General features: G+C 38.4%; 2 protein-coding genes across 2 annotated transcripts; one reads left to right on the forward strand and one right to left on the reverse strand.

Annotated features, from left to right (window-relative positions):
* Positions 1-2,271: 2,271 nt before the first annotated feature.
* cotl1 (coactosin-like F-actin binding protein 1) lies at positions 2,272-7,594 on the reverse strand. Its single transcript, XM_056261313.1, has 4 exons — positions 7,299-7,594; positions 6,850-6,932; positions 3,371-3,528; positions 2,272-3,169 (listed from the first exon to the last, which is right to left on the reverse strand). The coding sequence occupies exons 1-4, from the start codon at positions 7,373-7,375 to the stop codon at positions 3,059-3,061; spliced, it is 429 nt and encodes a 142-aa protein (XP_056117288.1). The 5' UTR covers positions 7,376-7,594; the 3' UTR covers positions 2,272-3,058.
* A 1,170-nt stretch (positions 7,595-8,764) lies between these two features.
* klhl36 (kelch-like family member 36) lies at positions 8,765-15,542 on the forward strand. Its single transcript, XM_056261303.1, has 5 exons — positions 8,765-8,853; positions 9,104-9,186; positions 9,979-11,052; positions 13,579-13,736; positions 14,688-15,542. The coding sequence occupies exons 2-5, from the start codon at positions 9,112-9,114 to the stop codon at positions 15,268-15,270; spliced, it is 1,890 nt and encodes a 629-aa protein (XP_056117278.1). The 5' UTR covers positions 8,765-8,853; positions 9,104-9,111; the 3' UTR covers positions 15,271-15,542.
* The last annotated feature ends 382 nt before the right edge of the window (positions 15,543-15,924 follow it).

The following is a 15,924-nucleotide window of genomic DNA, read 5'->3' on the forward strand; positions in this document are numbered from 1 at the left end:
TTTAACAATAGTGTACATTTCTGTTTTGTAATAATTATCCAAAAACAATCATCACATGAATGTGTGTGGGGTATGAAATACGCTTGAACTGGGAGGCCTCTGGAATGCAGGAAGGATCCGAGCAGAATAGCTGGCACTGACTTCCTTGTGAACAAGATGCCAAAGAATCTTCAGAAACATGTCTACACACACACGCACACATTCTTTCTCTCAAACACACATTCTGTATTACAGAAAGTTGCACAAACGCAAGCAAACAACGCTGGAGTTGTCAGAACACGTAAGCAACTCAAAGCCCCACAAACAGGCAGGGAGATAAAGATAAGGACTAGCCTGTCTGACTTGTGTGACTTAAACATGGAATTCTTGTTGACAAGATCAATACAATGCCTGTTTCCCTGTGTCAGGAGAGACTAATTAACATTCACATCTAATTTATCTCATTAAAGTCGTCCCCAAAGTCACTCAGCAACACCTGCTACAGTTCTCAAGCCATTCGAGTGAAGATCTGTTACAAACACACAGTTCATCTAGGTGCAGTTTTTAGTATGTTGTAAAGCATTTGCAAGGTAGTTTCTTGGCTCAAGTAAAAAAAAAAGTCCACCCACAACTATGAATGCACTTATGTAAACAGATATTCAAATTAAATACTATTTTGTTAAAATTAAATAAATATAAAACACTAAAATCAAACCTGCTTTCACTGACAAGTCTTAAACCTAGCCCCTGACTAAAATGCATGTTTGAGCTGTTTTAACTGAAAGAACCTTGCTATGACATATCTTAAAATATGTCAGAGCCATTGTTTTTTCTCAAGATGCACACTAGTAATGTTTTTTCTCCCCCAAGGCAAGTTTATAAAAGCTACTTAAATATCCTAATTGAACCAAGGCCTAATCCAAACCCTGTTTGTGAAACCAAGCCTAATGACCGGTTTTACAGACAAGGCTTAAGCCTAGTCCCAGACTAAAATGCATGTTTGAGTTGTTTTACCTGAAAGAAACTTACTCTAACATGTCTTAAAATATGTCAGTGCCATTGTTTTGTCTCAAGATTTAAGCTACTTAAATGTCCAAATTGAACTAAGGCCTAATCCTGGCTTAATCTAAACCCTGTCTGTAAAACCAGGCCTAAATGTTTTAAATGTTAAAAACGAAAATTCTAAATATTTTTGTTAAAACTATGATTTCACCTTGATTTTCAACAAAAAAAAATATTTGAAATAGAAATCTTTTCTAACATTATATGTGTCTTGGCTGTCACCTTAATGCGTCCTTGCTCAATAAAAGTATTAATTTCTTTAATCAAATAGTAATAAAATAAAGAAAAATAGTAACACTTTAGTTTAGGGTCCAATTCTCGCTATTAATTAGTTGCTTATTAGCATGTATATCACTAGGATATTTGCGGTTTATTTATAAAGCACATACTAATGCCTTATTCTGCATGACCATATTCTACATCCCTCAATCCTATACCTAAACTGAACTACCATAACTATTAATAAGCAGAAATTAGGCATTTATTGAGGCAAAAGTGTTAGTTAATAGTTAGTTCAAAGTGAGAATTGGACACTAAACTATAGTGTGACCTAAAATTGTGAAAATGAGCATGTGCAATTAAATATACATTATAAACAATACCAATGCATTTAATCCTTTTATGTCTTTAAATGCACATCTCTCCTATCGTTCATGTCAAGCACAACCAGTACAGGCCAAACTTGGGCTTAGCAATACTTAGGTCTACTGACCCAATTTAACCAACTATTAACACAACACGAACACGCGCAGATCTTCCACAGGACCCAATTTCAGTGTCTACATTACTGCCTCACGTCTTTCTGTGCTACCAAAACTCAGCGTCATAAAAGCAGCCTGGAAGAAGCTTATAGATTATGGATTAAGCAATTATGCAGTTGGGATCACATCTGTTGGACTAAACGCAAGGCAGGGAGAGTAAGAAGGACGGGGGGAGAAAAGAAGAAAAGAGGTTACAACAGAGGGGGAAAGGGGGGTGGGAAATGTTTTTGGGGGGAGAAGAGAGACCATTATTGACAGGCTTTGGAGCAGAGCAGCTTGACCGCAGCGGTGGCCATGACAACCCCTGGGACTCCCCCATATGCCCCCTGGGATTGTTAGGATTCGTGCAGAGGAGCAGTGCCGTGCCAAGCGGCTTGCATTACCCAAGCGGGGGCAGAGGCCAACCCACAGCGCAATAACGTCAAAGAGTATCGCAAACAAAGCAAAATATAACACACAAGGACAAGTCTTGAAAAAACAACAATTTTATTCTGACATGATTGCTTTTGTGACCATCGTATTTCTTGTCTTGGCTCGGGAGGCATTTTTATTGTAAAGGAAGAACCACAGATTTGATTTTTTAAATGTAAATAAAACCTACTTAAAAAAAAAAAAAAAAAAAAGATAACATTGTTTTGTGGGTATTTTAATGTGATCCAAAATGAAGGCTACACTAGAGAAATGGCTGCTCCATTGTTGAGTAAAGAGAAACAGCCAATCACAGCTACAAGATCCTTTAAGACTCCACCCCCTGCATGCAAGTTAGCCAGTCACAGTGCAGTGTCTGCAAACACACACATACACAAATGCACACATTCCATGATGTCTTCCTCTCCATGGGAGATTGAGACAGTAAACACAGTGGTCTGTTTTAGAGGAGTCAGCAGGGAGATGAAGATTCATAATAAACCCCTTAAATAAAACAATGCTGGACTCGTATGCCCTCCATTGATTATGGAAGCATATCACAGTGATGACAACTCTGAGCCAAGGGAGCATCCTCAGAAATTCTGATTACAGTTACAAAAATGCACAAAAAAAAAGAAGAAAGATAACCCTCATAAGCACTAGCAGAGATGACATTGAGATGATGCACAATACAGTAGATAAATCAACCATGCCCAGACTGGCAATAGGGGTGAGGTATGTATATTTGCGTTTGTCTGTGTGTGTATGTTTGTCTGTGTGTGCATGTGTACAAGATGACGTTTTCCCCTTCCTTCTCATCCAACCCTATGGAAACCCGTCCCCAAGTTCTATTCGGCCTGGGCGTCGTAGTTGGCCCCGCCGGCCTTCTTCAGCTCATTGCGGAGGTAGTCTTCCTCCAGCTCCCGGGGATCGCTGATCATAAACTCCTTGGCAAAGTTCTGGATGGAAAAAGGACAGAAAACACACTATGAGCGATGGAGGCACAGGACGTGAGATTGTTTGCATGAGCGCACCGATTTGTTTACAGTGAAAATGAACATCGTTATCTGCGTGTCTGGGTGTGTCAAATTTTGTAAATCTGAGTCAGAAAATTTGCATATGGCATGAGGGATGGCGTAAGAGAAAATGAAAAGACCCACCTGCACGATGTCTTTTACCAGTGTCTTGTCGGTGCTAATCTTAGCTCTTTGCAGTCCGCTGATGTTCTCGCCAATCCAGGTGATGAGGGTGAACTTGGCACGCTTGCTCATGGCGTCGCCCGTCGTGATCCTCACGAAACCAAAGAGACGGGCGTCATCTTAGAGTCAGAGAGAAAGCAAGGAGGAAGCTTAACAAGGAGGATGCCGTGCCATTTCCTTGAATATTGTTTGTTTCTTTTAGGACTGTCAATTGATTCAAAATAGTAATCAAATTAAATACATAATTAAATTAGTCACATACATATCAAAATTGGTTGAAAAAAGCCTCTAAATTAAGATAAATCAGACCTTACTCTGGTAGACAAGAACAATATTGAATATACATACAAAAAGTGGTTTTAGAAGTCAATATTGTTATTTTTATTTAACTTCTTTTTTGAAACCGGTCAGTTTTTCTTCAAACCTATTTGCCACAATTTCCACACAATTATTTCCCCAATTAAAAAGGGAAATAACACCATCGGTGCTCTGGCCCTAATAACACATAAAAAAATTGCACAATTGATATATATTTTTAAAACAATATTTGAATAGATAATAAAAAGTAAAAAATAAACCTATAGTACACTGACATCCACTTTGCCACTAAGTTTGTCAATGTGTCAAATATCTCTGTATGCCTTGGGTCTGTATTTTTGCATGCTTCAAATAATTGTGCACAATAAAACCAGGAACGTGAGTAGGTAAGTAAATAGGATCGAGTTTGATTTCATGTTGACTTTAACATTAACATTACATGTGCTTCTTTAATGTCTCTCTAGTTTAGCTGAACTTTGTCTGTTTTTAAATAACAAGGAAGAGCTTAGATTCGAATAAACACTGTCCCCATTGTAGCAAGTGTTTTGAATCTACACTATTGCATTGTTTTCGTTTCCAGAAAAAGAAGTCACAACATAAAATGTAATCTGAGCGCATCACGTGCGAGCGGTGGACGAGGCTGAGAAATTTAAGCTCTATGACATCACATGACATGAAAAACAAGGAACAGAGTAAGTGGGTGAGGAAAGGAGGTGATCTAGTTTACCGACTCCATTGATAAGGGTGTAATAATTCATCGGTAACACTCCCAGTCTCTCACAGCTTAACAGCTGGCCACTTCCTCCCAAATGTGCTACAACTGCATTGCAGTGGCACTAGGACAAGATTCAAAGATAACATCAATTGCTCCTAACTCTGCCGTGCCTCTGTTTAGACACTGACAGTATCAGAGATAGCATTATGCGGAAGAAAGCACTCACTAAACCATTTATTCACATATTAATGATACACACCTTTGCACTCTGTTCTCTATGTATCTGTGAATATAGTTCTGCTGAAACTTCTGCTTATCCCTAACAAGTATAGCAATAAATGTACACACATTCTGATGTGTATATATATACACACACACACACACACACAGTACATATAACTTATTTAAACAAACTCAGACAGATAGACAGCTAGACAGACAGACACAATAGACAGATAGATAGACTTTCCTGGAAAACCAATGCCACGTGAATTCCCTTGGTACTACTTGAGACTGATAATATCTGGTTTTCTGTTGTTGATTAACTAGGCTTAAGGTTTAAGAAGCTAAGTCAGGGAACCATGGGTAATACTGTCAGTTGTATTTGGCACATTGACTGTTAAGGTTTCAAGAACAAAGTGGATGGTGAATCTAAATCACATTATAGAGACCTCTGCTGTATTTCAATAGAACTGAAACCTTAAACAAACCGCATTTAGGAAGTGAGCAGTGGTCATGACTCATGAGTCAACATGCTAACAGTCAACAGAGGGAAAGCATGGACTCTAGTAATAAAAAAAAGAAGAAGAGTTGGGCTGTCTTATTTCACGATTGCGTGAAAACACAGCGAAATGTGGCAATGATTCCATGCACTTTTACTTCCTCTTGTGCATATGCAGGACATTTCTGAAGAACTCACTTCCAGAAAGTCAGTGTATTTGTGCTGACTACTACATGTGTACTCTTTACTTCCAGGCTGCCAGGCTATGATGATGCAGCAAAAATAAATATTTAAAATACTAAACGTGTTAGACATCACCTAAAACTCAAGCTTTATATATATATACAATGATATACAAAATTTATTATTTTTATTAATGTGACCCGCTCTTTAATTTTTAGCCACTTTGACCCAAAAACCCATTTTGAGTTTATGCACTACAGTAAAAAGCTAAATTTAACATGAAAAAAGAAACAGAACACAAATGTACGCAATGAAAACTCATTCTTCACCCAGAGAATAAAGTCAGGATAACTCATTATGCTACTTCCATACACTTTATGATACCTCTTGATAAAGCAGCAATCTTTTCATATTGTCCTGTCTACTGTAGCTTTTTAGAGGGGATTGCAATGCTCATATACATAGAAGATTCTCCAACTACTCAAGAACCTACAAAAATATATTTATTGCTGGGTTAAACAGTTTATGGGCAGCAGCTACAGCACAAATAACTTTTCTGTTTGGATTTAAACATTAGTAAACTTGATGACTAAAGTTGTCACAATGTATTCTCCAGCAAAATAGCTTATTGTAACATGATACTGCTCCATAAAGGAAGACACATCCTTGATCATCTATCAGAGCACAATGACAGAAGCCAAGGTATTGCAACACTTGTAGAAGTTTACATCTGCTAGTGGCTACACAATCCACTCATGGAGACATAACTGAGCACCACACCCAAATCTCTGTTCATTAAGGATGACAGAATGAGAGGGGAGAAATTACATCATTTCATTTTCTCTGTGGAGCTAGACAGTTATTTACAGTTAGAAAATATACTTCATGCAGTATAGTATACTAATTCACTGTAGCTCGTTAGATCCCAAAACCACATTAAATTAGGCATCAAGTTGAATATAATGAGATCTGTTGATTAATCGATTACTAATACAAATGTGTTTGTATTTAGTAAAAACCTCTCAATAAACATCTTACCAGTAGCTCACCCTCTTGCCATGTCATCTAGGACAAGTACAAAGCCATATTTGGTATGGTCTACCTTGGAATATAATTACTTCCTAACATGTGATATGCAGAACTTAAAGTGACAGTGCACCCCAAAATGAAACCTCTGTCATCAATCACTCACAGTCATGTTTTTTTCAAACCTGTAAGAGTTTTTCTTCTGTGAAACTCAGAAGGGAAGGTTAGAGCCTGTAAGACTCAGTCAATATCCACTTTCATTGCATCTTTTTTGATTGTAAGTGAATGATGACTGACTGAGTCAGTCCCTAACAAGTAAGAAAGGAAGTCATGTTTGGAACCACATGTGGTGAGTAAATTGGGGGGTGAGCTCTCCCTTTAACAACTGATTTAGTAATTAATTGCAACTGCTTTCAAAAATACCTTACAGTCCTCCCAACATAAAGCAGGTAGGCCTAAATAAGAAAATGAACTCACCTGTACACTGACTCTTGAATTCTTCGTAGTCGGACCCGTGACCAGCTGGTACAATAGTAGATCCGTCATACTTAAAAGATGCCCTTTAAACAGAAAATGTATATTTTAACTGTTGCCAAAACGATGGAAGGGTCTTAACATTTAGCAAGCAGCCAACCTAGACGTTTTTTTGGGGGAAATGCTAGTCTCTAGGGTGCAGAGAATATTTTGAGACACTGCCCCTGCCCAGGGTTAAAAGACCCATCCCTACATGTTGCACCACATACATACATTCATTCATTCATTCATTCATTCATTCATTCATTCATTCATTCATGTCATTTATCAATTAAAAACAGCGTTAAACGGTATCATTTGATAATTCAAATTGTTGAAACAATGTAACGAGTTTCGCAAGCACACGCCAGACAGCCCATATCTGGATGTGCAGCAAATCAAGGCTTACTCACCAGCATATATCTGAGCCGTCGTCTCGCACCAGATTGTATGCTTCTCTGCAAGCCTCTTTGTCAATTCGCGTTGCCATTTCGACGATGCAAAGGGAGATAATGCAACTAAATGCAAAACAAAGCCGGGGGAATGAAAGAAATCGCAGATAAATCCCAAAGTGCGGCAGAGGTTGCTGCTGGTGTGACAGGGAGGTCTCTTCTCTCAGTAGGATGGAGAGGCAACTAATTTCACGACTCGATTCATTTCCTATTGCCTCTTAATGGGCGTTAGTGATATTTGTCTGTCAGGTTGCTGTTCCAGTGAATCAGAGAGCTTTTCACCTCCTAATGGCCAACCTGGGTATTGAGCTACATTAAATCCACCCAGTTTTGTTCTGTCATAACATTTGGTCTGAGTTACTCTGCCATCTTGTGGACCTGGGTTCATCCTGACGTTGCTCTTTTCGGTAATATTTGGATTAGGCTACAACGAGAATTACCATGGGTTATAGTGCAGCAAGAAATGTAAAATTTCACCCGAAAATAAAACATAACATAAAATATTAATATATATAAAAAAAGTTTACAATTATTTGCATGGTTACAATAAGCATATCCCTTTCCTTGAAATTCTCATTCAGAATAAAATGAATTTCAAAACAACGGCCTAGGCCTATTATCATGTTGCATAGCCTACACACTTAAAGATAGATAGATAGATAGATAGATAGATAGATAGATAGATAGATAGATAGATAGATAGATAGATAGATAGATAGATAGATAGATAGATAGATAGATAGATAGATAGATAGATAGATAGATAGATAGAATAAATAGAATTGAAGCTTAAATAGGCTAGGCTTCTGTGAGTTTACATTTGAATTTTTGACAGTTTAAGTTTGAAGGGTTGTGAGTGTGACTCATTTGAACATTGCATCGTCTATGTGATTTTGGGGAGTTTTGATCGTCGGCTTGAGAAAAACCGTAAGTCGGACCAGTCAGAAAAGATAGGCTATTTTTGTCGAGTTTGGTGGTAGCTTGTCGAGTCAAGAAATTTGGTCTTAGAAATGATTATATCACCATAATAACAATAAGCTTAAATAGTAGATCAATAGGCCTATGTTGGCTTTGTCAAACCAATATAGCCTAATAACACAATTATTTTAACATTACAATAGGCTAATAATAATAATACATTTTATTTATAGTGCGCTTTTCTAAAACCCAAAGCGCTAATTAAGCTAGCAACTAAGCGCTAAAACCCAAAGGGTTATTAGCTAAGTTACTATTGTAACGTTTTAATATAGAAGAGATGATCAGTGAGCCAATGTACCATATTGTTATTATTATTATTATTATTATTAGTAGTAGTAGTAGCAGCTAGTAGTATGTAGACACTGCAGTCTGAATTTCTTCAGGGCGAAATTGAGCACACAAAAAAACTTTTATTTTGAAATAAAGGTCAACACGGAAGAGAGAACTCGGCTTCACTGTTCCAGGGTCAAAATAACTTGTTTATAGTCACGTACGGGTATTTAACTAGTAGTTAATACAGACAAAGAATGGAAAAATGGTAAAAATAATATCTGCATTTGACTGTAAGGTTGTTGTCTAAGATGTATCGATAAAATAAGTAAAATTAAATTGAATATCAGTAAAACGTAATCACGAGTTATTGTGCATGTGTAAATGCCCCTTTCCTTTTGTATTCAGCCTTTGTCTTTTTTACTATGTCTGTTCCTGTTTTGTGCGTTATATAATTGTATATTATACGTGGTTACATTTAATTACTCCCGATACATTTTTTTCACGATATTTTGCAGAGAGTCCAATGGCAGGTGACACAATGGACATTGGAAAGCAATCTCGTCTTTCACGTCCTCACAGAATAAGTGAATATTCAAAGGTATGCATAACAGTAATGTTGTTATGGTTAACTAAAATTATTAAAATCATTTTCGATGATTGAAATAAAACCGCAATAAAATATAACTTAAAAATCTTGAATGAAAACTAACTTAAATAAGTTGAAGTACTAAAATGACTAAAACTGATATAAAAATAAATTAAAACTAAATAGAAACATTAAAAAAATAATATGACAAAAGCACATAACAAAATTAAAACTGAAGCTAAAATTAAAACAGAAAATATAAAAATAAAAGCTAATTAAAAAATATGAATAAATTCTATAATAGTATAGAAATAATAATAAAATAACTGATGCACCACCCTGTCATACTTTGTTTTAACTTTTTATAAATAATAGTTTTTCAATAATAATTAAAATTCTTAATATGAAATAAACATTTATTGTTACTCAATTATTGATTCTCAATGATTACATTATTAATAAAAGCAATACTTTTTCTTCTTTTTATAGTAAGTTAAAGGTAAGGTAATCATCTACTTTCACACGAAATGAAGTCTCCTGTTATATCAGTCTGCTAGAAAACGTTTGTATTCTTCAAGGAGTGGGCGTTTTTATGAGCGCCACCATGATGGACCATGTTGACGTCACATGACTAGCTAACAAACCTCATGCACACAGGTGTCAGTATAAAGTCTTAAAACACTGGGATGATAAGAGTTGAGATAAGAAAAACTGCACATTTTATATTTAATGAATCTTGTAAAAAATCTGTTACAACAAGTGTCTTGAAACTATCATGAACTAACTAACTCTGATGCACAACAGGTGTATCGATGGGCAGACCAGGCTAACTACCTCCTTCAAGGGTTAAATGAGCAAAGACAGCATGGCCAGCTGTGTGATGTTGTTCTGGTGGCCGATGACCAGCGGATCCCTGCACATCGGGCTTTGCTTGCGGTGTCCAGCCCCTACTTCCAGGCGATGTTCACCTTGGGCATGCGAGAGGAACACGAGGCAGAGGTAGAGCTGGTGGGAGCCTCATACGTTGGTGTTAAAGCAGTAGTGGACTTCCTGTACAGCGGAGAGTTACCACTCGATGGTGGAAACATTGACTACGTCCTGGAAACTGCTCACTTGCTGCAGGTGTGGCGAGCTGTAGATTTCTGTTGCCAATATCTGGAGAAAGAGGTACGTGAGGACAACTACTTGTACCTTCAGGAGCTTGCCTTCCTTTATAGTCTAGACCGTCTGGATGCCTTCATAGATCGCTTTATTCTGGAGCATTTCACCACGCTTTCCGTCACATCCGAGTTCCTCCAAGACGTGCGGCTGCCCAAGCTTTGTGCTTACCTCGCAGATGAGCAGGTGCAGCACGAGAATGAGCAAGCTCTTCTGCAGGTCACCTTGCAGTGGTTGAGTCAAAGACCCGAACGTCTTGCGTTCGCCCAGCAGCTTCTCTCCAACATTCGCTTAGCTCTCATCCCGCCAGATGACCTCATAGGGCGCATATTGCCAGCCATACGTTCCCTGCTGCCTCCGGACGCAGGCTGTGAGCCATTAGTGGAGGAAGCAGTGGGCTACCACACGAGACTGAGCGCCCAACCTGTTCTCCAGACAACACGCACAGGCCTTCGAGGAGGTGTGGAGCGCCTGTTGTTGGTGGGAGGGGAGGTATCTGAACGTGGAGAGGAGTTGAGTGCCGAGGTGTGCTGGCTGGATGAAGAAGCAGGAAAGTGGGTTGTCGAGACACAGCTGCCAGCTCAGAGAAGTCACCACTGCGTTGCCGTTTTGGGGGGATTTATCTTTACTGCAGGTGGGAGCTCCTCGCGGGACAATGGGGGAGATTCTGCAAGCAACTTGCTGTATCGATATGACCCCCGAAGCAACGTGTGGGTTAAGGTAATGAGCTTCACTACTGACAGTTTAAAAAGTCAGCCATGTTTAAGTTTCAACCGCAGGGCTCCAGACTATGGCTAATCACTCTTTATTTTCATTTTTTTTTTAATACATTTATTACTATTAATTATTTTTATGTGTTTATTACTACATAATTTTGTCTTCATCCAAACTCAAGAACAATGATTTACTGTCAAATGTGTACATTTATGGGATAAATAGAGAAGAAATGCTGAGAATTCTCTGTGTGTGTGTGTGTGTGTGTGTGTGAGAGAGTGTGTGTGTGTGAGTGCATTGTTTAAGGGTATTAGGTGCTTAAGTGCTTGTGAAAGAAGTGCGTCTTTAGCTGCCTCTTGAAAAATGGCAGTGGTTTTGGGTGGAATTTGGCAGCTCATTCCACCAGAGAGAAACCAAGAGGGTGAAAGTTTTGGACAGTGACTTTGAGAAGGAACAAGAAGACGTCGCTCATTCAGTGACCTTAGCTGGTGGGAGGGAGTATAAACTTGTAGGAGAGAATTGAGGTGCTGTTCCAGTGGTAGTTCTGAAAGCCTGTGTTAAAGCCTTAAAGGGGTCATATAATGGTACATGTACTTTTACAAGTTGATTGTACTGAAATGTGTGTTGGCAGTGCCTGTACACAACCATCATATAATGATAAAAATCCATTTTTTTTTTTAATCTCCTTATATGTTTTTCCCTGTCTCAAATCGAGCCGTTCAAACCGTGTGACGTCACGCGGTCGGACGCCCCTCCCACGATTGTTGATTGACAGCAGCGTTTCAACACAGACCCGCCCTGAGCGAGCTGTCATCATAGTCCGCCATTGTTGATACACTGGAGCAGAATGGCGTCTAAGCGATTGTGGTGTTCTGTTCTTGGGTGTAATAACGAACACAGCAGTCATTTTGATGTTCCTAAATCCGAACCGCTGAAGACGCAGTGCCTGAGTTTTGTTTTCGAAGGGAATATTCCCCACGATCAACGTCAATGCTTTCATGTTTGCACGAATCATCTCAGCAGACTGCTTTATAAACGAGGGTCAGTATAAAGCTGGTTTTGCTAAGAGGCTCCTGAAAAAAGAATCGGTACCAACTATTCGTGTTCCTGCTGCACCTCCAGAAGAAGTGAGTGTAAAGTTTTATTAACCTTTATATTAATCTTTGCAAATCGCTTGCACGCTTCACGATGAATGCGGCTAAGGTTTACACTCAGGGTACTTACGGCATGTTTTCTATGTACGATGTTCTCAATATAATTCATAATCCCACGTTTATACTGAACAACGCGTTATGGTTATTGTGTTATTACAAACTGTGTACATATAAGTTACATCAGTAAACGCATAGCGGTCGTATCTCACTACTCTACCCTGCCAATACATACAAAGATAGGTCAAAGTGACATTACGTTAACCAACCATTCAGAAACGTCCTGTTCGAGCCTTAATTGTCGAACTTCTTCGGTGCCGTCATCTTGTTCCAGGTCCGACTCCGGTTCAAACTGATACGGTTGCACAGATGTGTCCTCAGAGACTCCCGCTGCCATTCTTTCTCCAAAATATACCCTCAACTGTTGTCAAGGCAACACTCCACGTGTGTTGTGTCAAAACGCCTCACAGAACAGAGGGGTGGGGTGAGAAAAGCTCATTATCATTTAAAGACACATGCACTTAAATGGCGTGCTGAAAACAGAGCTGTTTTTGACCAGGTAAAATTAGTGTTTTCTTACAATACTAATGAGAATTTTTAATTAAAGTATATTACAAACTTTTTATTTAGACCCTAAAGAATCATATTAACTTGTATAAAAATGGCATTATATGACCCCTTTAAATTCGATTCTGGCCGCAATGGAGCGAGAAGTGGTTAGTGGGAGGGATGCAGAGACCAGTGAGGAAAAGTGTGTAGGAGAGGGAATGGAGGCTACAGCAAAAGGTGACCAGAGAAGGATTCAGGGGTGAGCATGAAGGCAGAGTGACCGAGAACTGGTCAGAAAGATGTAGTGGACTTGTGAGGATGAGATCTATCTTTTTGCCTGCTTTGTGTGTCACAGGAGTGTGCTCAAACAAGTCAAATAAGGCTAGAAGAGTTAGGAAATCAGTTGCTTGAGGTTTGTCTAGGTGGATGTTGAAGTCACCAAGAACTACACCAGCACATTCAGCTCTTCCAGGAAGTTGCCTAGTTGACCTGGTGGGCGGTAGATGACAATAAGATGAAGTTCGGCAGGATTAGTAACAGTGATGATGGCATGATATTCAAATGATGAGTAATTGCAGTAAAAAGAGAGAGGAGAGATTTGCCCATGCCCATTTGGTCAAGGGGTGTGGGAGAAAGTGAAATTGGTGGAGAGTGAAGTCACAGTTATTGACCTTTAATTTTATAGACATAGCCTAATAATATAGATGAAGATACAAAATGTCAATAATTAAAAATGTGTTAATTAAAAAATAATAATAATTAGCAAGCATGAGACAAGTAGAGAATTGTACCAGAGTTTGAATGCTAATCCGAGTGTTTTGCTGATCTGCAGGGTGCTCCTATGAACCAGCGGCGTGTGGATTTCTATCTGGGAACCATGGGAGACTGTCTTATAGCCGTTGGGGGACGCAATGATAGCGGTGCTTTGTCTTCTGTTGAAGTGTACCATCCTGTTGAGGACTACTGGGCCTATGTTGCAGGATTGCCCAGGTTGGTTGGTTGTTTTTGATAAATTTTTTTAAGTTTGCACCAGTTTATGTGGATATGTATTTTGAATCCACATTGTATACTGCTGTTCAAAAGTTTAGGGTCAGTAAGATTTTTTTTTAAGTAAATTATTATTTTAATTCAATATTAAAATATTCATCAGAGAATTTTTAATAAAAATGTTTCATGGTTTTCAAAAAACTATTAATCAGCACAACTGTTTTCATCATTGATTATAATACATGTTTCTTGAGCAACAAATCAGAATATTAGAATGATTTCTGAGGGATCATGTGACACTGAAGACTGGAGTAATGATGCTGAAAATTCAGCTTTGCATCACATGAATACATTACATTTTAAAATAGAAAATCAAATAAATGCAGACTTTTTCAAACAGAATTCAATCGTACCGACACATTTGTGACACGGTACTGTCAAAATTAATAGCATCTCATTAACGTTCATGTCATTTAATCACATTGGACTTTCTTTCCACCATGGAACATAAACCTCATACTCACTTTCCATTTGCAACTGGCCTCATCAACACTGTTTCATACAGGTTACATTAATCGCACACTACTCAGTCTGCTATGCTGCACCTTCTTCAAAGTTCAAACTGTGACTTTTTGCACTCATTACACTATAGTTACATTTTAAAATAGATGTCTATTTTTATTAATAATATTTTTATTCCTTGTTTTCTTACTATTTTTATGCACCTGTGCACCAGGACAAATTCCTTGTACATGTTGTACTTGGCAATAAAAGCTGATTCTGATTCTAAAGGTTATTTATTAGGGCTGACAAACTTTTATGAAAATATTTACAAAAAAATACCATAAAAGTGGCTCAAATCTCATCCTTTCTCATGTTCAATTAAAAAAAAAAACTGTCAAATGTTATGATTAAATTATTTCTTTAAAAAAATGTTTTAATCTTCTTTCATAGATTCACATATGGTCATGCGGGCACTATTCTCAAGGGCACTGTCTACATCTCTGGGGGTCATGATTACCAGATCGGCCCGTACAGACGTGACATGCTAAGTTATGACCCTAAAACTGCGGACACGTGGACAGAACGACAGGCCATGATGTTGGCGCGAGGCTGGCACTCTATGGCGTCTCTGGAGGACAGAATCTATGTCATCGGGGGCAGTGATGACCATGAGGACAGCATGGAGCGTTTTGACGTGTTGGGAGTGGAGGCCTTTGACCCGCAGACTGATCAATGGACCAAGATAGCCCCTCTCAGGTACCCTAACAGTGAGGCAGGGGTGGCGGTCTTGGATGGAAAGATCTACGTACTGGGAGGGTACACCTGGGAGGCCATGGACTTTTCTCAGGGCACTCAAGTGTTTTGTCCAGACAAGGGCCAGTGGGTCTTGGGTCCAAATCTACCGAAGCACATTGCTGGAGCTTCGGCGTGTGTGTGCCTTGTTAGACCCCAGCAAACCAATAGTATAGAGGGTCATACCTCAGGACACACAGAGAGAGGCAAACAGAATTCCAGCCAACAGCAACACAGGTGATTGTCTGGGGCACCTTATTGGATTCAAAAAAGTGATCTGAAGAACACTTTTATGAGAGTATTGACTTTCTGAATGTAGGTTGACATAAGCCTGATGCCATTGGCTGCCTCTCAGATCCTTTTAAAAAGAGGTCAGCATGAGATACTGTGATGTTTTAGACTATGAATTGAAGTTGAAAAGCACAAACTAATATTGTAGTTTTTGTTACAAGCTTTTTTGGAGTTCTCAGTTACAATTAAAACATCCTGAAGTGACCATTTTACATGACTGTTTCCACCGTTTTCTTTTTGAGGGAAATTTTCATTTTATGATTTTATAAATAAGTGCAATATTATTCAAAAGTTTGGGGTCAGTAAGATTTAAAAAAAAAAAATCTTAGAGAAATAAACTTTAATTGTTACCAAATATTTGTTTCAAATAAATGCTGGTCTTTTGAAAGAATGCTGAAATTTTTTTATCTTGAATTCTGCAAAAAGTATTAAGCTGCACAACTGTTTTCAACATTGTTAATAATAAGAAATGATCACCAAATTGGCATATAAAATGATTTCTGAAGGATCATGTGACATTGAAGAATGGAGTAATGGCTGCTGAAATTGATCTTTGCCATCACAGGAATAAATTACATTTTTAGAATATATTAAAATATAATTT

The sequence above is a fragment of the Rhinichthys klamathensis genome, unplaced genomic scaffold (genome assembly GCF_029890125.1).
Source record: "Rhinichthys klamathensis goyatoka isolate OS25496 unplaced genomic scaffold, OSU_Roscu_1.1 h1tg000181l_1, whole genome shotgun sequence".
Lineage (NCBI taxonomy): Eukaryota > Metazoa > Chordata > Actinopteri > Cypriniformes > Leuciscidae > Rhinichthys > Rhinichthys klamathensis.

Bases quoted from the DNA above. Each gene is read 5' to 3' on its own strand.
- cotl1 (XM_056261313.1), bottom strand. From the start codon at position 7,375: ATGGCAACGCGAATTGACAAAGAGGCTTGCAGAGAAGCATACAATCTG. The intron at 6,933-7,298 runs GTGAGTAAGCCT...TTCTGTTTAAAG, and splicing joins GACGGCTCAGATATATGCTG to GGCATCTTTTAAGTATGACG. The intron at 3,529-6,849 runs GTGAGTTCATTT...TCTGACTCTAAG, and splicing joins ATTCAAGAGTCAGTGTACAG to ATGACGCCCGTCTCTTTGGT.
- klhl36 (XM_056261303.1), top strand. From the start codon at position 9,112: ATGGCAGGTGACACAATGGACATTGGAAAGCAATCTCGTCTTTCACGT. The intron at 9,187-9,978 runs GTATGCATAACA...GATGCACAACAG, and splicing joins GAATAAGTGAATATTCAAAG to GTGTATCGATGGGCAGACCA. The intron at 11,053-13,578 runs GTAATGAGCTTC...GCTGATCTGCAG, and splicing joins GAAGCAACGTGTGGGTTAAG to GGTGCTCCTATGAACCAGCG.